This window comes from Muscardinus avellanarius, assembly GCF_963383645.1.
Source record: "Muscardinus avellanarius genome assembly, chromosome: 10".
Lineage (NCBI taxonomy): Eukaryota > Metazoa > Chordata > Mammalia > Rodentia > Gliridae > Muscardinus > Muscardinus avellanarius.
The window spans coordinates 11600357-11622160 of NC_137796.1; the positions used below are offsets into that span (position 1 = coordinate 11600357).

Here is a 21804-nt window from a genome sequence, read left to right on the forward strand (position 1 = left end):
TCTTAGGGAATCATCGTTTCCTCTGCAAAATTCAGCCTCAAGCTGTTAAACTTTGTAATGTTCACCTCTGCTTTGTAATTTCACTTTGATGGCAGGGTATCCGCTTTCATAAAGTATACTGCTTTGTGACGCCTCCCTGAAAATGACTGTGTCGGTCCCTTCCAAACAAAAAGATTCTAGGATTTCCCATGCTTTTCCTTGCTCCTGGAGGTTTGACACTTCTGCTGGCTGTCTGACCTTAACGAAAGTTTCTGTCAGTTCGCCACAGTTTCCGTGGTACTGGGAATTGAATCCAGGGTTATGCTACATCCTCGGGACTATGTTTTTTAATTAATTAATTTATTTATTTATTTATTGCGGTATTGGGGATGGAACTCAGGGGCATTCTACCTCCGGGCTACACCCCCAGCACTATTTTTTATTCTTTATTTTGAAAGAGGGTCTCACTAAGAAGTAACTACAGCTGTCCGAGAACGCGGGTCCTCCTGTCTCAGCCTCACAAATGCTGGGATTACAAGTGCACCACCATGCACAGCTTCCTGGCACTATTCTCTTTTTTTTTTTTTTTTTTTTTTTTTTTTTTTTTTTTTTTGCGGGTCTGGCGATAGAACCCAGGGACTACACCCCCTGCCCTATTTTTTATTCTTTATGTTGAAACAGGGTCTCACTAATTTGCGGAAGGCCTCACTAAGTAGCTGAGGCTTTCCACGAACCACGATCCTCCTGTCTCAGCCTCCCAAATGCTGGGATTAGAAGCATGCACCACCATGCCCGCTCCCTGGCACTGTTGTTTATATATTTTTTAAAAAGTCTCACTGAGTTGCGGAGGGCCTTACTAAATTGCTCAGGCTGGCAGGGAACCTGTGCTCCTATCTCAGCCTCCAAGGTACAGGGATTACAAGCATGGGCCATCACACCTGGACTAGAGATTTATGTATGTATTTATTTATTTATTTTACACTCTGGGGATTGAATCCACTGGCATTCTACCTCTGAGCCACACTCCCCAGGCTTTATTTTCTACCTATTTTTTACTTTTTATTTTGAAACAAAGTCTCACTGAGTTGCTGAGGGACTCACTAAGTATCTAAGACTCTCTGTGAACTGCAATCCTCCTGTCTCAGCCTCCCAAGTACTGGGATTACAAGTGCACACCATCAGGCTTGGCTCTAGAGTTTTGTTTTAATCACAAGTGCAGGGACTACCTCAGCACATAGTGAGACTCTTGTCAACCTAGTGAGACCATGTTTCAAAAGAAAAATACAGTAGGGCTGGGGTGTAGTTCAGTGGTAGAATGCCCCTGGGTTCAATCCCCAGTACCACTAAATAAATAAGTGACTATGGCCTGATTAACTACTACCATTTAATGCACTAACAGGCCTGCATATTGCTATGCAGGGACCCTTATTATAGAATCGTTCAGAAATTCTATGCATTGGGGTTCAGGAAAACCTTTTTTTGTTTGTTTGTTTTATCGTGTTTATCTGTAGCCATCACTATGATCACATCTTCTAGTAAGAAGCTTTTTCTATAATTGAGTCCAAATGAGATAAGGATGTATCTAGTAAGCAGTGACGGAAGCCAGAGTGGTAGAGTTTCCTGTAAAATAGCCAGGCCCCTCTCAGGTCTTATCTGCTTAATGGTTTTTTAGTCATGGTTTTATGTGCCCAGTCCAATCATCAAATGAGTGCGGGGGGCGGGGGCTGTTGGTAATATTGACCACAGTTGACAATATTATTTGATCATTGTAGCAATTGCTTGCCACTCTCCCCTTCCTAGTACTGGGGATTGAGCCCAGTGGCAATCTACCTCCAAACAACAACCCCAGCCTTTTTTATTTTTTTAATTTGAAACAGGCTCTTTCATTAAGTTGCTAAGGCTAGCCTTGAACCAGCAATCTTCCTGTCTCAACCTCCCAAGTACTGAGTTATAGGTGTGCAGTTGCTTTTATAAGTAGTATTTATTTTTAATTAATTAGTTAATTATTTGTGGTACTGGAGATGGAACTTAAGGGCATTCTACCTCCGAGCTACACCCCCAGTTCTATTTTTTTTTTTTTTAATTCTTTATTTTGAAACAGGGTCTCAAGCCGGGTGTGGTGGTGCACGCTTGTAATCCCCACACTTGGGAAGCTGAGACATGAGGATTACACAGGTTCAAAGCCAGCCTCAGCTACTTAGCGAGGCTCTCAGCAACTTTGACCCTGTTTCCAAATAAAATATAAAATAGGTCGAGCTGGGCGTAGTGGCACATGCTTGTAATCCCTGCGCTTGGGAGGCTGAGACAGGAGGATTCGAAGCCAGCCTCAGCTGGCTTAAGAGACCCTGTTTCCAAATAAAATATAAAATAGGTCTGGGAGTACAGCCCGGAGTTATGCCCCTGGGTTCCATCCCCAGTACCCCTCCACACACACACACACACACACACACACACAATTAGGTCTGGGATTATAGCCCAGAGGTTTAGAAAGCCTCTGGGTTCCACCCCCAGTACCACCAAAAAAAAAAATTTTTTTTTTTTTTTTTGCAGGTCTGGGGATGGAACCCAGGGGCATTCGACCTCCGAGCTACACCCCTTGCCCTATTTTTTATTCTTTTTTTTGAAACCGGGTCTCACTGAGTTGCAGACGGCCTCACTAAGTAGCTGAGGCTGTCCGCGAACTGCGATCCTCCGGTCTCAGCCTCCCAAATGCTGGGATTAGAAGCGTGCGCCACCACGCCTGGCACCACCAAAAAATTATTTAAAATAACATAAAATGAAACAGGGTCTCACTGAGTTTCAAAGGGCTTCATTAAGTAGCTGAGACTGTCTTTGAACCATGATTCTCCTGTCTCAGCCTCCCTAATGCGAGGATTGCAAGGATGTGCTACCATCCCTGGCTATAAGTAGTATTTAAAGCCAGGCATGTTGGTACATGCTTGTAATCCTGATACTTGGGAGGCTGAGACAGGAGGATCACAGGCTCAGAGCCAGGCTCAGCAACTTAGTGACATCCTGTTTCCAAATAAATAAAAATGGATCCGGGGGTGTAGCTTGGAGGTAAGGTGCCTCTGGGTTCAATCCTCAGTACCAATAAAATAAATAGGGTCTCACTAGGTTGCTGAAATTCTCAGTATTTTCTGAGGCTGTCCTCGAACCTACAATCCTCCTGTCTCAGCCTCCTAAATACTGGGATTACAAGTGTGTGCCAGCACTCCCTGCTGAGGTTTTAATCATTAACGATGAAGAGGGGGCAGAGGTAGTAGAAAACATGAACTAGAGTTGCAGATAGAGGCGCCTGTCTGAACGCAGCTGGGCTGCTTTGGAACAACGCTTAAAGCACAGGTCAGACGGCGGCATCTCGCACAGGTTCTCCTCCTCGCCCTTCTGATGTTGTGCTTTACATTGGGGCCTTAGCACCAGCTCCGACCATGTGGACCGCAGATGAGATTGCTCAGCTGTGCTATGAGCACTATGCCATCAGGCTGCCCAGGCAGGGCAAGCCTGCGCCCAGCCGCGAGTGGACATTATTGGCAGCTGTGGTGAAGATACAGTCTCCAGCTCACCAGGCCAGTGACACTCCTGACAAGCCGGTGCAAGGTGAGACCTTCTCTCTCATTCTGCCAGACATGATAAAATGAGCTGGGTATGGTAGTACACGCCTGTAATCCCAGTACTTGAGAGGCTGAGACAGAGTATCACAGGTTCGAGGACACCTTCAGCAACATGGCGAGACACAGCAACCTAGCACATGCAGCAGGGAGGCTGAGACAGGAGGATCGCGGTTCGCAGCCAGTCTTAGCTACTTAGCTACTTAGTGAGGCCCTTTGCAACCCAGTGAGACCCTGTTTCAAAATAAAGAATAAAAAATAGGGCTGGATGTATAGCTTGGAGTTAGAATGCCCCTGGGTTCCGTCCCCAGTACCGCAAAAAAAAAAAAAAAAAAAAAAATTTAAATGACGGGGGGGGGGGGCATGGTGGCGCACACCTGTAAACCAGTACGTGGGAGGGGGGGGGCATGGTGGCGCACACCTGTAAACCAGTACGTGGGAGGGGGGGGGCATGGTGGCGCACACCTGTAAACCAGTACGTGGGAGGGGGGAGGCATGGTGGCGCACACCTGTAAACCAGTACGTGGGAGTGGGGGGGCATGGCGGCGCACACCTGTAAACCAGTACGTGGGAGGGGGCGGGCATGGTGGCGCACACCTGTAAACCAGTACGTGGGAGGGGGGGGCATGGTGGCGCACACCTGTAAACCAGTACGTGGGAGGGGGGGGCATGGTGGCGCACACCTGTAAACCAGTACGTGGGAGGGGGGGGCATGGCGGCGCACACCTGTAAACCAGTACGTGGGAGTGGGGAGGCATGGCGGCGCACACCTGTAAACCAGTATGTGGGAGGGGGGGGCATGGCGGCACACACCTGTAAACCAGTACGTGGGAGGGGGGGGCATGGCGGCGCACACCTGTAAACCAGTACGTGGGAGGGGGGGGCATGGCGGCACACACCTGTAAACCAGTACGTGGGAGGGGGCGGGCATGGTGGCGCACACCTGTAAACCAGTACGTGGGAGGGGGGGGCATGGTGGCGCACACTGTAAACCAGTACGTGGGAGGGGGGGGGCATGGTGGCGCACACCTGTAAACCAGTACGTGGGGGGGGGGCATGGTGGCGCACACCTGTAAACCAGTACGTGGGAGGCTGAGACAAAAGAATTGCAGCTTTGTCGCCAGCCTAAGCTAACAACTTAGACTCTGTTTCAAAATTAAAAATAAATTAGGAAGCTGGGCGTGGTGGCCTAATCTTATAATCCCAGCATTTGGGAGGCTGAGACAGGAAGATCACAGCTTGGCTCTTGGACAGCCTCAGCTTCTACTTAGTGAGGCCCTCTGAAACTCAGTAAACCTTGTTTCAAAATAAGGAGTCAAAAATAGAGGTGGAGGTGGGCCTGGCGTGGTGGCGCACGCTTGTAATCCCCGCGCTTGGGAGGCGGACACAGGAGGATCGCACGGGTTCGAAGCCAGCCTCAGCTACTTAGTGAGGCTTCCAGCTACTTAGTGAGACCTTGTTTCCAAATAAAATATAAAATAGGTCTGGGAGTATAGCCCGGAGGTAGAAAGCCTCTGGGTTCCATCCCTAGTACCACCAAAAATATATATAGAGAGAGAGGTGGAGGTGTAGCTTGGAGATAGAATGCCCCTGGGTTTTATCCCCAGTACTGCAATCAATCAATCAATCAATCAATAAGGGCTGTGAGTATAGCTCAGAGGTAGAAAGCTCCGGGTTCAGTCCCCAGTAACACAAAAACAAAACAAAACAGAGATGACAAAACTATACTTCGCTATTCAGAGACAATCGGGCAGGTTGTAAACTACAATGTTGGGCGCATTTCCCTGATCTCCACCAGGTGGCGCAGCACTGGTGACAGACCCGCCTGTGAGAACCCTCTGTAGACGCAAACCTTTTTTGTGTGTGTGGTACTGCAGATGGAACCCAGGGGCATCCTACTTCCGAGCTACACCCCCAGCTCTATTTTTTATTCTTTACTCTGAAACAGGGTCTCACTGAGTTGCAAAGGGCCTCACGAAGTAGCTGAGGCTGGCCTTGAACCTGCAGTCCTCCTGTCTCAGCCTCCCAAGTACTGGGATTATAGGCGTGCGCCACCACACGTGGCTCTTATTAAACCTTTTTCATCGGGGACCGTTCAGCCTGTGAGAACTCACTTAATGATTTGTTTTTTCCTCTCAGTGACAAAGGAAGTTGTCTCAATGGGAACAGGCACGAAATGCATAGGCCAGTCCAAAATGAGGAAGAGCGGTAAGCACAGTGGGTGCAAGCAGAGAATTGTTTCTCAGCTTTGTAAATCCGTTGAGGCGCCTGACTCTTCGTTTCCTTGGACTGTCCTCCAGTCGGAAGACAGTGTTCATTTAGAGAACGGAATTCCAGTGTCAGAGCAACAGCCACCAGGGGCATGCTTTCTGAGTGAATGCAAGCTAGCCGGGATTTTCATGCTCTCTCCACAGCTCCCTGGATTTAGCTCTATCACATTGTGTCTGGAAGGCTGTAGGGCTCAGGAGCTGGTGAAGGCTGCAGCTTGAGTGGCTTTGGAGCCCCAGAAAACAGTCTTGAATTAAATGGAGCTTTTGGAGCCGGGCGAGGTGGCGCACGCTTGTAATCCCAGCACTTAGGAGGCTGAGGCAGGAGGATCGCACGGGTTCCAAGCCAGCCTCAGCTACTTAGTGAGGCTCAGAGCAACTTAGTGAGACCCTGTTTCCAAATAAAGTATAAAAATAGGTCTGGGAGTATAGCTTGGTGGTAGAAAAGCCCCTGGATTTTTCTACCACAAAAAAAAAAAAGAGCTTTTTGGCACCAATAATATGGAAGTCCTCTAGAGTTCGGGGTTTTTACCTTCTGCTTCCAGTTAGGTCTCTGAGTTTGCTTCCCCATCCTCCTAGCCTTGTCTCCTGTATATGAGAAAGCTTCTCAGGACCACTGTAGGATGAATTAAATGGCTGGGCACAAGTATGATGCCAAGGTACAAAAGATAAGCACCCCTGGTGTCCAGATAAAGATTTTCCTATAAATCAGTGGTTCTTAACTGGCACCATTTTGTACCCTAGGAGACAGTTGGCATTTATTTTTGGTTGTCACAACTAGGGCAGGAAGGCTCCTTACAGCTTGTGAATAGAGGCCAGGAGTGCCTAAGCACCCAGTGTTTTACAGGTTAGCCCCACACAGTAAAGAGTTTTCTGGCCCCAAATGTCTGCAGTGCTGAAGCCAGACTGTAACTGTTGCCAGTAATGATCTTGATACTCATGATACTCGCTGACAAAGCCTCCAGGAGCTACTTGGCAGTCCTGAGTGCTGGGAGCAGTACTGTGTTCGTGTCTAGGAATGAGGGCTTCTCCGGGTTTCAGTTGTCTTCACCTCATGTCCTCTCTGTACCACAGGGGACGTCCTCAATGATAGCCATGCTGAGGTCGTGGCCAGAAGGAGTTTCCAGAGGTAAAGGCACGTGTCCAGAGAGCGATTCAGCAGGTGTGGGGTGGGGCCCAGAGTCTGGGTTTCTAATAAGCACACAGATAAAACGTATTTTGTCAGTTGGTCTGCATACTACTGTGGTCTAGTGGTTCTCAAACTTGAATGTGATCAGAATCGCCTGGAGAGCTTGCTGGGGCTGGGGGTGGAGCTCAGTGGTAGAGCACTTCCCTCCTCAGTGCAAGGCCTGGTCCAGTCCCAGGCCTGACTGGAGGTAGGATGCCTCCAAGTTCCTTCCACACTGAAAAAGAGCAAGCTGGGTGTGGCGACCTGTGCCTCCCAGGTACTCAGAGGCTGAGGCCGGAGGATTGCAAGTTCAGGTCCAGCCTGGGAAACTTAATCAGACCCTGTCTCAAAATAAATTTTAAGGAAGACTAGCTGTGTAGATCAGCAGTAGTTCACTTGCCTAGTGCATATGCGGCCAAGAGCCCCAGGGCTGGGTCTACCCGGAGATTCTGACTAAGCAAACCCAGGGTGGACCCGAGACGCTGCATCTGTAACGTTCCCAGGTGGTGCTCATGCTGTTCCTGCAGGGAGCAGACTCTGAAAATCTCTGTTCTAGATCATTCTCAGGATTTCAGGTCACTGCTAGTCCCACCGACCTGCAGTAAATCTTTGTAACCTCTCAACCAGAGACTTCTCTTTACCATAAAGATTGGTCATTCTCTTTTGTTTTGTTTTTGCATGGTGCTGGGTATGGACCCACGTCCTTGCACACGCTAGGCCAGCATTCCACAGCTGAGGTACATCCCCAGCCTTTTTGGCTTCTGGATTGTAGGAGTGCACCACTGGACCCAGCTATACCCAGCTCTTTTTGAGACAGGGTCTACTAAGTTGCCCAAGTTAGCTTTGAATTTTTGATCCTCCTACCTGAGCCTCCCAAGTAGCTGGGATTACAAAAGCCTGTACCACCACACACACACACACACACACACATACACGCTCTCTCTCCCCCCACACACCCACCCCCTCTCTCTCTCGCTCTCTCTCTCTTTCCCTCTCCCTCTCCTCACCTCTCCTCTTTTTTCTATAGAAATTTTTCTAAATTATAATAATTTCTAAATTATAATAATTTTTCTAAAGAAAAATTATTTCTTTTTGTATTACTAGCTAGCGAACCCAGGGTTGCACATGCTAGGCAAGTGCTCTACCACTAGTCCCATTGTTTATTCTAATAATATTTCGTGGCCCTTAGGTACCTTCTCCATCAGCTCCAACTGGCAGCTACCCTGAATGAGGAGAGTATCTTTGTCCCAGGAGCTCAAAGAGGACTTTGGAAACTCAGACCAGACCTCTCTTTTGTGTTTTTCTCCAGCCATACACCATGTAAGTAGTAAGTATAATCAAACCTTTGGACTAGTGATGCATTGTCTACTTCCTCGTGTTTTGTTTTGATTTGGTTGGTTTTTGGTACTGGGAATTGAACCCAGAAGCATTCTACCTCCAAGTTAAACCTCCAGCACTGTTTTATTTTTTACTTTGAAACAGGATCTTGCTAGGTCACTGAGAGTCTAGCTAAGTTGAGGCTGGTTTTGAACCTATGATTCTCCTGTCTCAGCCTCCCGAGTACTGGGATTAGAGGCATGCATCACCACACCTGGCTTGCAAGGTCCTGTTTCAAAATAAAAAAAATAAAATAGGGCTGAAGATGTAGCTTGAGTTTCACATTTCTGACCAACTCCCAGAGGGTGCCTACAGAGCACACTTTAGGTAGCCAGGGCTGGGTCATCGCAGTAGTAGGCATACCCTTTTCTTTTTTTTTGTATTCTTTATTTTGAAATGGTTTCACTAAGTAGCTGAGGCTGTCTGCGAATCACGATCCTCCAGTCTCAGCCTCTGAATGCTGGGTTTACAAGCGTGCGCCACCACGCCCGGCTCTAGGCATATCTTTACTGTGGAGACATATGCATCCTGGGTCACACCGCCTTATGACTTAATCAAACAGCACAAACCATCAGTCTACGGATATCCCCTCTGAGAATCTATGGCAAACAAGAAAAATCAAGACCATGTAGTGGATCTTCTAAAAACTTACAACTTATGAGACTTGAGGTAAAGGAGGTATTGGACCCAGGGCCTTTAGCTTGCTAGGCCCAGGTGCTTTACCACAGAGCTACATCCCCAGCCTGCTAAGTGTTTTTGTTTTTGTTTTAAACTGGGGATTGAACTCAGGCATTCTACCTCCAAGCCACACCCCAGCCTTATTTTTATTTTTATTTTGAAGGTCTTCACTGGCCTTAGATCCCCTGTCTCAGCATCCTAAACGCTAAGATTACAGGTGTACACTGCCAAGCCTTATTTTTATTTTGAACAGAGTCTCACTAGGTTGATGAGAATCTCACCACTTTCTGAGGCTGCAGTCCTCTTATCCTCTTATCTCAGCCTCCCAGTTACTGGGATTGCAGGCGTGAGCCACCACACTGGCTAAGTGAGATTTGTAAAGTTTAATTGGAGTAAGAAATTGGGAGCTCTCTAGCCTATTTATAAAAATAAGTAAATAAATAGGGCTGAGGGTATAGCTCAGAGGTAGAATGCCCCTGGGTTTCATCTCTCGTACAAAAAATAAATAAAAATGTGATGTTCCCCAAGGCGGGCATCACACTTATAATCCCAGTAATTGGGAGGCTGAAACAAGAGGATCACAGGTTTGTGGCCAGCCTCACCTACTCTCTGAGGCTCTCTGCAACTTTAGCAAGACCCTACTTCAAAATAAAGAATTAAAAATGGGGCTGGAAGGGCCAGGCGTGGTGGCGCACACTTGTAATCCCTGCGCTTGGGAGGCTGAGACAGGAGGATCGCGCAGGTTCGAAGCCAGCTGCACTGGCTTAAGAGACCCTGTTTCCAAATAAAAAAGATAAAAATAGGTCTGGGAGTATAGCCCGGAGGTAGAAGGGTTTCCAGGAACCCCAGTACCACAAAAAAAAAAAAAAAAAAAGTAGGGCTGGGAGTATAACTCAAAGGTAGAATGCCCCTGGGTTTGATGCCCAGTACTGCCAAAAAAATAAAATGTAACGCCCCCAATAGTTTACTGCAGGAAGAAAGCAGCTAGAGAATGTGACTCTAGCTCTCTTGGCATTTACTTGTCATTACTAATTAAAATTTGTAACCTGGGTTAGCTGCTTCCACCTCTTACTCATGAGTTTATTAGCATGAGTCAGCCTCTCCTGTTGAGGCATTCTGTCGAGCTTACAGAGTGGAAGGTGGACGCATCGAGTCCTCCAGAGTCGCCGTCACCTGTGAGGTCTCTCCTGCAGCACTCGCCCCTGCCACACCTCTTGCCTTCCCCACTCTGACATTATAAAGTCTACAGATGTATTACTTACACACTGAAAAAGCAACATACACGGGGTCAATGTTTGAAGAAATAGCTCCCATCTTAAGGGAAGGCTGTGCTTCTGGATTTCTCTGGTTTGCGATAAGCACAGAGTAGATGAGAAATCTCTAAACAAGCTGAGCGTGGTAGTGCACGCTTATAATTCCAGCATTTGGGAGGCTGAGACAGGAGGATCGCAGGTTCATGGCCAGCCTCAGCTACTTAGGCCATTTGCAACTCAGACTCTGTTTCAAAATAAAGAATAAAAAATAGGGCTGGGAGTGTAACTCGGAGGTAGAATGACCCGGGTTCAATCCCCAGTATCATAAAAAAAAAAAAAAAAAAAATCTCTAAACAAGCTTGAAGAAACACTAGAAGTTTAGAAACACTGGCTTGAATCAGGAATCAGGTTGTATAATTTACTGCAGATTATTTACTGTGGGAATGTGCATCGTAAAATCTCCAAGAGGGGTATTTTGAGCAGCGTTTGCCAAATTTATTTAACTATGAAATAAACCACGCACTTTTGGTTTCCAAAGACATCCTATGGGGTAGCAGTCCACAAAGTACACTTGAGAAACCTTGCACACTCTAAACCAGTGGTTCTCAACTTAGGAGAATTTTGCTCTCCTGGGACATCTGGCGACCTCTGGACATACTTTTGACTGTCAGACTGCAGAGCCATCGGCATCCCATGGATAGAGGCTAGGCATGTGCTAAATATCCTCTAAAACACAGGACAGTCCCCACGGAAGAGACTTACCTGACCCAAAATGTCCTTAGTGTGGAGGTTGAGGAACCCTGATCTAAATCAGTGCCCAGCTGGGCGTGAAGACACACTTGTAATCCCAGTAACTGGGAGCCTGAGATAGGAGGGTCATAGGTTCATGGTCAGCCTCAGCTACTTAGTGAGAACCTGTTTCAAAATAAAAGTGCTGGGAGTGTAGTTCAGAGGTAGAATGCTCCTGGATTCCATTCCAAGCACCAAAACAAACCAACCAGTGTTTCCAAAACTTCCTTGTATTAGGGATTACCTGAAATCTTTTTTATTTATATTTATTTATTTATTTATGTATTTATTTATTGAGGGTCTGGGGATGGAACCCAGGGGCATTCTACCTCCGAGCTATACCCCCAGCCCTATTTTTTATTCTTTATTTTGAAGCAAGGTCTCACTGAGTTGCAGAGGGCCTCACAGCTGAGGCTGTCTGCAAACCACGATCCTCCTGTCTCAGCCTCCCAAGTTGCAGGGATTACAAGTGTACGCCACCACACCCGGCTTGCAATCTTTTTTAAATACTGATTTTTTTTCATATCTGTCTTCTCCAAAAACTTCAGCTCACTGAGCCTAGGAGAGAGCCTTTTGTAAGAACATTTCTTAAGAACATTTTTAAATTTTTTTTTTTTTACTTTTTTTTTGTGTGTGAGTGTGTCGGTCTTGGGATGGAACTCAGGGGCATTCATCCTCTGAGCTATACCTCTGCCCTATTTTTTCTTATTCTTTATTTTAAAACAGGGTCTCACTAAATTGCAGAGGCCCTCTCTAAGTAACTGAGGCTGTCCGCAAACCACGATCCTCTGGTCTCAGCCTCCGGAATGCTGGGATTACAGGCATGCACCACCATGCCCGACTTTCTTAAGGATATTTTTACACGCACACTCCTCTAAGTCATCTGAGAGGAGCTAGAGAATGGTGATCTTGGTTTAAGGTGGTGATTCTTAAGCTTACATCAGAATGACCTAGACAACATACCAAAACTGACTGCTGGGCCCCACTTTCAGAGATTCTGATTGCAGGTCCATCGTGGGTCCATACAATTTGCATTTTCTTTTTTTTTTTTCTTCTTCTTCTTTTTTCTTTTTTTGGTGGTACTGATGTTCCTGGAAACCCTTCTACATCAAGGCTACACTCCCAGACCTATTTTATACTTTTTATTTGGAAACAGGGTCTCTTAAGCCAGCATGGCTGGCTTTGAACCTGTGCAATCCTCCTGTCTCCACCTCTAAGTGCAGGGATTACAAGTGTGCACCACCATGCCTGGATTTTTTTTTTTTGGGGGGGGGGTTCTGAGGATTGAACCCAGAGAGGCATTGTATCTCTGAGTTACACCCAAGCCCTATTTTTATTTATTTATTTACTTATTTAAATTTTTTATTTTTTATTTATATTTTTTATAGTACTGGGGATGGGACCCAGGGGCATTCTACCTCTGAGCTATACCCCCCAGCCCTATTTTTTATTCTTTATTTTGAAACAGGGTCTCACTGAGTTGCATAGGGCCTTGCTAAGTAGCTGAGGCCATTCATGAACCTGGATCCTCCTGTCTCAGCCTCCCAAATGCTGGGATTACAAGCGTGTGCCACCATGCCCTGCCTTTTTATTTATTTATGTATTTATTTATTTATTTATTTATTTATTTTTGGTGGTACTGGAGGTGAAACCCAGAGGCTTTTTTCCTTCAGGCTATACTACCAGACCTTCCTCCAGGCTGTACTACCAGACCTTTATAAAGTATAAAGTTTTTATACTTTAATTGGAAACAGGATCTCACTAAGTTGCTAAGAGCCTCACTAGTAGCTGAGGCTGGCTTCGAACCTGTGCGATCCTCCTGTCTCAACCTCTCAAGCGCGGGGATTACAAGCGTTCACCACCACGCCCGGCTATTTTTATTTTTATTTTATTTTTATTTTATTTTTTTGGTGGTACTGGGGGTGGAACCCAGGGGCTTTCTACCTCCGGGCTATACTCCCAGACCCATTTATCTTTTATTAGAAATAAGGTCTCACTGAGTTGCTGAGAGCCTCACTAAGTAGCTGAGTCTGGCTTCGAACCTGCATGATCCTCCTGTCTCAGCCTCCCAAGCATGGGGATTACAAGCATGCACCACCACACCCGGCTCTATTTTTATTTTTGAAACAGGGATTTGCTCGGTTGATGAGAGTCTCACTACTTGGTGAGGCTGATCTGGAACCTGTGATCCGTCTGTCTCAGCCTCCCAAGTACTGGGATTACAAGCGTGCTCCCCCATGCCCGGCTCCACAGTGTGCCTTTCTGACAAGTTCCCAAGAGACGCTGATGTGGCTGGTCCAGACAGCTCACTCTGAGAAGCACTGGTGTAAGGGCTCCTTCTCCCATAGGTGGGGATGCCTCCATCATTCCAATGCTCGCGTTTGAAGAACAGCCTTGTCCTGTCATCAGAGAGCAGACCGAGGACTCATCTGTAAAAGCTAGTGGTAATCACAAAACTCCTGAAAATGAAAGGACATGTGAAGACCCTGATAGTCCTGTAACCAAAAAGATCAGGCTTGCGCCGGGAGCGACTGCCAGGTTGGTTACCAACGGTGCGGCACACCATGGCCAGCAGGAAAGCGGCGCAGGCACACCAGATGTCAGCAGCTCAAATCCCACTGAAGAGAGACTGGCTGCTGTCATGGGTGCCAGAGTGGTGGACATTTATAGAACCGGAGCCAAATGTGTGCCAGGAGAAGCTGGGGACCCGAGGAAGCCGGGTGCTTCCTATCACCAGGTGGGGCTGCTCCGTGTGAAGCCAGGCCGGGGAGACAGGACTTGCTCCATGTCATGCAGTGACAAAGTGGCCCGATGGAACGTCCTCGGGTGCCAGGGCGCCCTGTTGATGCATTTCCTAGAAGAGCCCATCTACCTGTCGGCCGTGGTCATTGGGAAGTGCCCGTACAGCCAGGAAGCCATGGAGAGAGCACTGACTGGGCGGTGAGTGACCAGGAGGGGAGGAGGCCTGAGTGTGTCCTAAAGCAATAAGACTGTGGTGCATACCCATAATCCCAGTACTTGGGAGTACTTGGCATTACAGGGTCGAAGCCAACCCCAGCAACTTAGTAGTAAGACCATATTTCAGGCTTTGAGGTAGAATGCCTTGGGCTCAATCCCCAATACCAGAAACATAATAATAATATTGGGGTTGGACCTGGTGGTGCACGCCTCTAATCCCAGTACTGAGAGGCTGAGACAGGAAGATCACAAGTTTGAGGCCAGCCTTGAAATTTAGTGAGACCCTGTTTAAAATATAAAAACGGGGATGGGACATAGCTCTCTGGTAGAATGTCCCTGGGTTCCATACCCAGGACCACAAAGAGATTAAAAATAAAAAACGAGCCGGACGTAGTGGCACATGCTTGTAATCCCAGCATTTGGGAGGCTGAAACAGGAGATCACGGTTCACGGACAGCCTCAGCTACTACTTAGTGAGGCTCTTTGCAACTTAGTGAGACCCTGTTTCAAAATAAAAAGAATAAAAAATAGGGCTGAGGGTCCAGCTCAGAGGTAGAATGCCCCTGGGTTCCATCCCCAGCACCACAAAAAAACCCAAAAAACTTGAGTACTGATGACTGCTACAGCATGAATGAACCTCAAAAGCATCCTGCTAAGTGGAGTGAGCCACATACTACGATTTCCTCTGGGTGCAATGCCCAGAGGAGGCAGAGCCACAGGGACGGTAGACGGGGGTCTCTGGGGGATGGAGGCTGACTGCTAATGGGTGCAAGTTTTCTGGAGCTTAAAGTTATTATCTACACAGATCTATGTCAACATGCTATCATCTAATTTGTGCAAAATATACAAGTAAAAAAATGAAGCTTTTCTATTAGAGAATAATGTTACTTTCTGGTGGGCTTGAAGGATCTCCTAGGAAGCAGGTGCCCGCTGATTCAAGTTTCTGCTTGCTGTTTCCGAGTTTCTCAAACCCTGCATTGGGACTTCACTGACAGGTGCCAACTCCATTCCGAGTCTCCCTGCAGTGGTGGGGAGGCTCTTCCCGCAGCTGTAAGCTCCTGTTCTAGCACACTTTCTTTACCCTGCCCCATATACAAACAGGTGGCCTCACACACAGCCTGAGGCTTTTGCCTCCCACTAGGCTCAGGGGTGAAGATGTGGTCTACAGTTGAGATTCTCTGTAGTACACCTACATTGAATGCAGTTTTCCTCGCGTTTAGGTGTCAGAATGTCTCAGCTTTACCCAAAGGCTTTGGAGTTCAGGAACTGAAAATACAGCAGTCATGTTTACTATTCGAGCAGAGCCGCTGCGCAGTGCAGGCTAAACAGGCTGATGGTTCCGGCCGACTTGTTCCTTGCGGGGCAGGTAAGGGGTCCAGGTTGGACTTTGCTGGGGTAATTCCTCCCCTGACAGAGTGGCCCCGGAGGGTCTGCATCCTCCCAGACTCGGAAGGCAGTTTATCACCCCGGTGATCAGTGGTGTGGGCTTTGGAGACACCCACTCTGGGTTAAGTGTGCTCTGTGTCACCCTGGGCAAGTCACTTACCTTTTCCTGGCCTCAGTTTCTACACCTTCAGATTAGAAGAATATCATTTACTGTGGTTATTGGGAGGATTTGGTGAGAAATTCCATGCAGTGCGTTTACTTTCTGTTTAGCCTATAATAAATGTTTAATTAATTATAAGCTGTTGTAATGATTATAGTCATGAACAAACCACTTTGTACTTACACACCACTGGAGACCAGGCATCAACATGGAATCGTTCCCTCCTTCCCTCCCCGTGTGTGTGTGTGTGTGTGTGTGTGTGTGTGTGTGTGTGTTTTACTGGAGATTGAACCCAGGGGCATTCTACCTCCAAGCTATATCCTCAGCCCTTTTCTGTTGTTTTTATTTGATTTTTGTTTTTGCAGAACTGGGGATTAAACCCAGGGGCATTCTACCCCCAAGCTACACCCCCAGCCCATTTTTTTATTTTTTATTTTGAAACAGGGTCTCACTAAGTTGCAGAGGCCTCACTAAGTCGCTGAGGCTGGCTGTGAACCTGAGATCCTCCTGTCTTAGCCTCCCAAGTACTGGGATTACAAGCATGCACCACCACGCCCAGCTACTTTTCTGTTTCTTGTGGTACTGGGGATGAAACCTAGGGGCATTCTACCACCAAGCTACACCCCAGCCCTATTTTTGATTCTGTATTTTGACACAGGGTCTCACTGAATTGCAAAGGGCCTCACTAAGTAGCTGAGGCTAGCCTCGAACCGCAATCCTCCTGTCTCAGCCTCCCAAATGCTGGGATTACAAGTGTGCACCACCACGCCCAGCCTGTTTTTTGTTTTTGAAACAGAGTCTCACTACATTGCTGAGGCTGGTCTGGAACCTTCAATGTTACTTTATCAGCTTCCCAAGTACTGGGATTCCAGGCATGCATCCCTTTACCCTGAAAAATCATTCTCTTTAATGTCATATCTTTGTAGAGTCAGAGATTTTTTTTTTTATTACTTTTAGTGGTAGTACAGATTGAACTCAGGGACATTATACCTCTGAACTACATGCACTACTTGCCCAGCCCTATTTTATTTTTATTTTGAAACAGAGTCTTACCAGGTTGCCAGGAGTTTCACTAACCTGCAGTCCTCCTATCTCAGCCTCCCAAGTGTTGGGATTACAGGCCAATTCTCGTAATACTCTGCCATTCACAGAAAACAGACCAGTTTTAACCCCAGAATTTTATCTCTTTGTAGCTATCAGCTGGAGTGCAGTTCCTGAGCATCCATTGGATGTTACTGCCAACGGCTTTCCACAGGGAACAACAAAGAAAGGAATCGGAAGCCATCAGGCCAGGTACCGCACACTGGGGCGGGGGGATGCGATGACTGAGCCCACACCTCCACGAGATACAGTCCCCGAAGCAAACCCTGCCCGTCAGCAGTTGCTCCCTCCTCTCCCCTCTCCCTGTCCCTGAATACACTAACTGAAGTTACTTTCTGTCTTCATGGATGTGTCTCTTCTGGACACTTTGTATAAACAGAATCATGCAGGATATGGCCTCTGGTGTCTGGCTTTGTTCATTTAGCATATTGTCGTGGCTGCTTGCGTTGTAGCGTGTATCAGGACTTGTTCCTTCCGTGGCTAAATAATACTCCAGTGTGTGAATATCCCACATTCAGTGTATCTGTTCATCAGTCAGTGGGCATTGGGGTTGTTTTTCTTTTTGGCTATTGTGAATAATGCTGCTATGAACGATTGTATACAGATTTGGGAGAGTACTAGGTATTGGGACCCAGAGGGGCATTCTACCTGGATTCAACCCCCGGCACTAAAAAAAAATAAAAATAAAAAAGGCCAAGTGTGCTGGGGGCATGCCTTTAATCCCTGTCTTGGGAGGCCGAGACAGGAGGATCACAGGTTCGAGGACGACCTCAGCAAGTCGTGAGATGCTCATTAACCTAGCGAGACCCTGTTTCCAAATAAGAAATAAAATCGGGCTGGGTGTGTAGCTCGGAGGTGAAATGCCTATAGGCTCAATCCCCAGTACAAAAGAATGTATGTATTTATGCTCAAACGTGTACACACCCACACCTCGAAAGAGTATACATATACATGTACATGTGCTTCGCATCATGGCACATGTTTATAATCCCAGTACTTGGGAGGCTTAGACAGGCAGATCACAGACTCAAGGACAGTCTCAGCAAGTGGTGAGACTCTCACCAACCTACTGACTCTTTTTCAAATTAAAAATAAAATTGGGCTGAGGGTGTAGCTCAGAAGTAGAATGCCCCTGGGTTCAATCCCCAGCACTGCAATAAAATAAACAAAAATAAATAAAATAAAATTGGACTGGGGGTATAACTCTGAGGTAGGTTGCCCTGAGTTTGATCCCCACAAAAAAAGAATTTTCTTTTTTTTCTTTGCGGGTCTGGGGATGGAACCCAGGGGCATTTGACCTCCGAACTACATCCCTGCCCTGTTTTTGTATTCTTTATTTTGAAGCATGGTCTCACTAAGTTGCTGAGGGCTTCACGAAGTAGCTGAGGCTGTCTGCGAACTGCAATCCTCTGGTCTCAGCCTCCCGAATGCTGGGATTACAAGCGTGCGCCACCACGCCCAGCTTAAGAATTCTTTTTTTTTTTTTTTTTTTTTTTTTTGCCCTTCAGCCTAATCAGACATCTTCAGGTCTAGATTTTCTTCTTGCCAAGTACAGATGGAAAGGGGGGTCTCTGGCACAGTCAAACATAAACACCATGTAAAAGCTGGTATCTAGTTGTATATAAACAATCAGTCATCTTTGCCCTTTTTTTCTGAACAGATCCCGAATCAGCAAAGTGGAACTCTTCAGATCATTCCAGAAGCTTCTGAGCAGCATTGCAGAGGACAAGTGGCCAGATTCCCTCAGGTGACGCTGGGCTGAGGCCCATATGTTTTCCTGGTTAGGAAGACTTTTGTTTGGGTTCTGGCTTGTGAATGGCAAGAAGCTGTGGGCACACAGTCCTGACCACGTGCTGTTTGCCCCCACGGCAGTGGCAGAGAATGGGTACTGGGCCGGTCTGTGTCCGGCCTTGTGGAGGTGAACAAGGGGACGTCCATGAGTCTTACCCCAGTCCCAGAGGGAAGGACAGTCCTTTGCAGTTCTGGGGATCAGCCCCAGAAGCCTTGCACATGCTGAGTGCCCCACTTCTGAGATATGCCCCCAATCCCAAGGGAAGATTTCCTAACTATAATTGTATTCCAGGAGTACAGACTCAGGCAAAGTTTAAGTTGTCATATGTATAAATCCCACGCTTTAACTTAAAAAAGCTATAGGAACCTGGGGGTGGTGGCGCATACCTGGAATCTGAGGATTATACCTGAGACTTGAGGATTGAGGACAACTTCAGCAACCTAGCGAGACCGTGTTTTAAAACAAAACATAAAAAGGGCGTGTGGTGTAGCTCAGAAATAAAACATCTCTCGAGTTCAATCCCCAGTACCACAAAAGCAAACAAACAAAATGCTGAGGTTACAAGCATGCACCATGAGCCGGGTGTGGAGGTACACACTTGTAATCCCAGTACTTGGGAGGCTGAGATAGGAGGGTCATGGAGGTTCAAATCCAGCCTCAGCTACTTACCGGGGTCCAGCTCTAGCAGGAGTCGGGGATCGTATGTTGGTGAGAGAAGAGACCTCACCCAGCTTCCCTATTCTGTTTTTATTTTTTTATTTTTTTATTTTTATTTTTTTGGTGGTACTGGGGGTGAAACCCAGAGGCTTTCTACCTCCGGGCTATACTCCCAGACCTACTTTATATTTTATTTGGAAACAGGGTCTCACTAAGTTGCTGAGGGCCTCACTAAGTAGCTGAGGCTGGCTTCAAACCTGTGGGATCCTCCTGTCTCAGCCTCCCGAGCGCGGGGATTACAAGCGTGCGCCACCACTCCTGACTATATTTTATTTTGAAATAGGGTCTTACATGTTGTGTTGGGCCTCATTAACTAGCTGAGCCTGGCTGCAACCTGCAATCCTGTCTTGGCCTCCCAAGTACTGGGATTACAAGGGTGCCACCACACTTGGCTTATGTTTTTAATTGAAACAGGGTCTTACAAAGTTGCAAAGGGCATAGTGCTACTAAGGCTGGCTGAGAACCTGCAGTCCTCCTTTCTCGCCTCTCAAGTACTGGGATAACAAGGGTGCGCCACCACACCCAGTTTCTGATCTTTCACTCTAAACTGTTCAGTCCCTTGCTCCGTTGTCTTGCAGGCCTGGGGCTGAGCAGTTTAGTGAGAGCTTGTGCTTGCTGGTGTGTGCACTAGGGTACAGAGGCTGGACACCTATCAGGAGTACAAGGAGGCCGCGTCTGCGTACCAGGAAGCCTGGAGCGCACTTCGGAAGCAGGCATTTGGATCCTGGATCAGAAGCCCACCGGACTATCAGCAGTTTAAATGAGGAGGAGTGCTCAGAGACTTGTGGGTAGCAGGACTCTTCATATTGAATTGACCCTTCCTGCTGGACAGGTCTTTATTTTCTAGTGGCTAAATCAAGAAAAAGATAAAGAAACAAACCCTCTTCCAGAATGCTTTATCTCTTGCATAATATAGATGGACTCCAGAACTCAGAGTAATCTATACTTGATTGAAGTTGCTCTCCACTTAAAATGGCATCTCACTAATGCCTTTGCGGCATCTCACTTCAGTTGTGCTTTATTCTCTAAAATACAAAACTGGAGTTTGGAACATGATGCTGTTACTTTGTGGCAGAGCAGAGCTCAGTTTTATGTGCTCCTACATTGATTTGGCAAATTTCTTTTGGGCTGAAATGATGCTTGAATGTCTGAATCTTCACATCCCACCTGGCACAGCGGACGTGAATTCTGTGCTCCCATCCTTTCTTCCTCTGGGGAGCCATCCTCCTCCTGTCCTTCAGCAAGCAGAGAGGGTAAAGGCTAACTGGACTCGCTGGCTCAGGAACGAGCCTGTGAGCCAGCTCCGGATGGCCCTGCTCTCAGAACTGTCAAGAAAGATTCCCTCCCGATCACAGCTGTGAGGGACACATTGTCTTGGAACTGCCAGTGGCCATCTTTTCCTACCATATAAAAACAACCAGCTGAGAAGGACAGCAGCAAAGAAGGAAACATCCAGGAGGACTAACACTCTGGTGATAGCGTTTCAAAAGCCAGGCCCACCCTGGACCTCCATTAGGTGGAGCAGAGTCCTGTGGTTTCAGCTAAGCCCCTTGGAGTTGCTTTTCTGACCGCTGAGAGTACTGTCTGAAAGACCTCAAGTCCCTGTACAAGCCAACACCACGCCCAGCCGCGCCTGTTTAACTGACATCTCGTACTCTGCTCTCAGCCTCTTCACACCTTGACTACCGGACTGAAAATAGAAGCTTTCTGCGTTGGGATTACTCGAGGTCAGCAGTTTTTATAGCATTGAATACTTGTAATAACAGCTTTATTGAGCTATAATTCATATACCATAAAATCCAGCCACTTAAAGTATGCAATTTAGTGGTTTTTAGAATATCCACAGAATTGTGCAGCCATCAATTTTAGAACATTTTCATCAACCCAGAAATGACACTGTGCCTTTGTTAGTTTCCATTTTTGTCCTGGGAATTGAATCCAGAAACATTCAACCTCCAAGCTATACCATACCCCCAGCACTTTTTATTTATTTATTCTTTTTATTTTGAAACAGAGTCTAGCTGAACTGCTGAGGGTCTTGCTAGATTGGCTGAGGCTGGTCTCCAACCTGTGATACTCCTGGCTTAGTCTCCCAAGTACTAGAGATACAGGTATGCACCACCACGTCTAGCTCATCATGTTCATGTGTTTTTTGGTTTGTTTGTTTGTTTGTTTGTTTTGCAATACTAGGGATTGAACCCAGGGGCATCCTACCTCTGAGCTATACCCCCAGGCCTATTTTTTATTCTTTATTTTGAAACAGGGTCTCACTAAGTTGCAGAGGGCCTCCCTAAGTAGCTGAGGCTGGCCATGAACCTGTGATCCTCCTGTCTCAGTCTCCCAAATGCTGGGATTATAAGTGTGCGTTACCATGCCCAGCACTAACGTGTCTAAACCTATATTTGAAGCTGGGCATGGTGGCACATGCATGTGTTCCCAGCTTTTGGGAGGCTGAGACAGGAGGGTTCTGGTTCAAGGACAATTCCAGCTACTAGTGAGGCCCTTGGCAACTGAGATCCTATTTCAAAATAAAGGGGAAAAAAAAGGCCTGGGAGTATAGCTGGGAGG

The 21804-nt window shown here is 47.0% G+C and overlaps 1 protein-coding gene across 4 annotated transcripts; it reads left to right on the forward strand.

Annotated features, from left to right (window-relative positions):
• Window positions 1-3410: 3410 nt before the first annotated feature.
• On the forward strand, window positions 3411-20000 carry ADAT1 (adenosine deaminase tRNA specific 1; the record flags this gene model as incomplete). Of its 4 annotated transcripts, XM_080704364.1 has the most annotated exons (9): window positions 3411-3579; window positions 5730-5798; window positions 6932-6986; window positions 8215-8345; window positions 13471-14062; window positions 15301-15446; window positions 16820-16919; window positions 18388-18474; window positions 19868-20000. In XM_080704364.1, 9 exons carry the CDS (start codon window positions 3411-3413, stop codon window positions 19998-20000), a joined length of 1482 nt encoding a protein of 493 aa, XP_080560490.1. The 4 variants fall into 4 exon arrangements, with proteins under 4 accessions (XP_080560490.1, XP_080560492.1, XP_080560491.1 ...); XM_080704366.1 differs by lacking the exons at window positions 15301-15446; window positions 16820-16919; XM_080704365.1 differs by lacking the exons at window positions 3411-3579; window positions 6932-6986 and having other exon boundaries at window positions 5767-5798.
• Between the last annotated feature and the right edge of the window lie 1804 nt (window positions 20001-21804).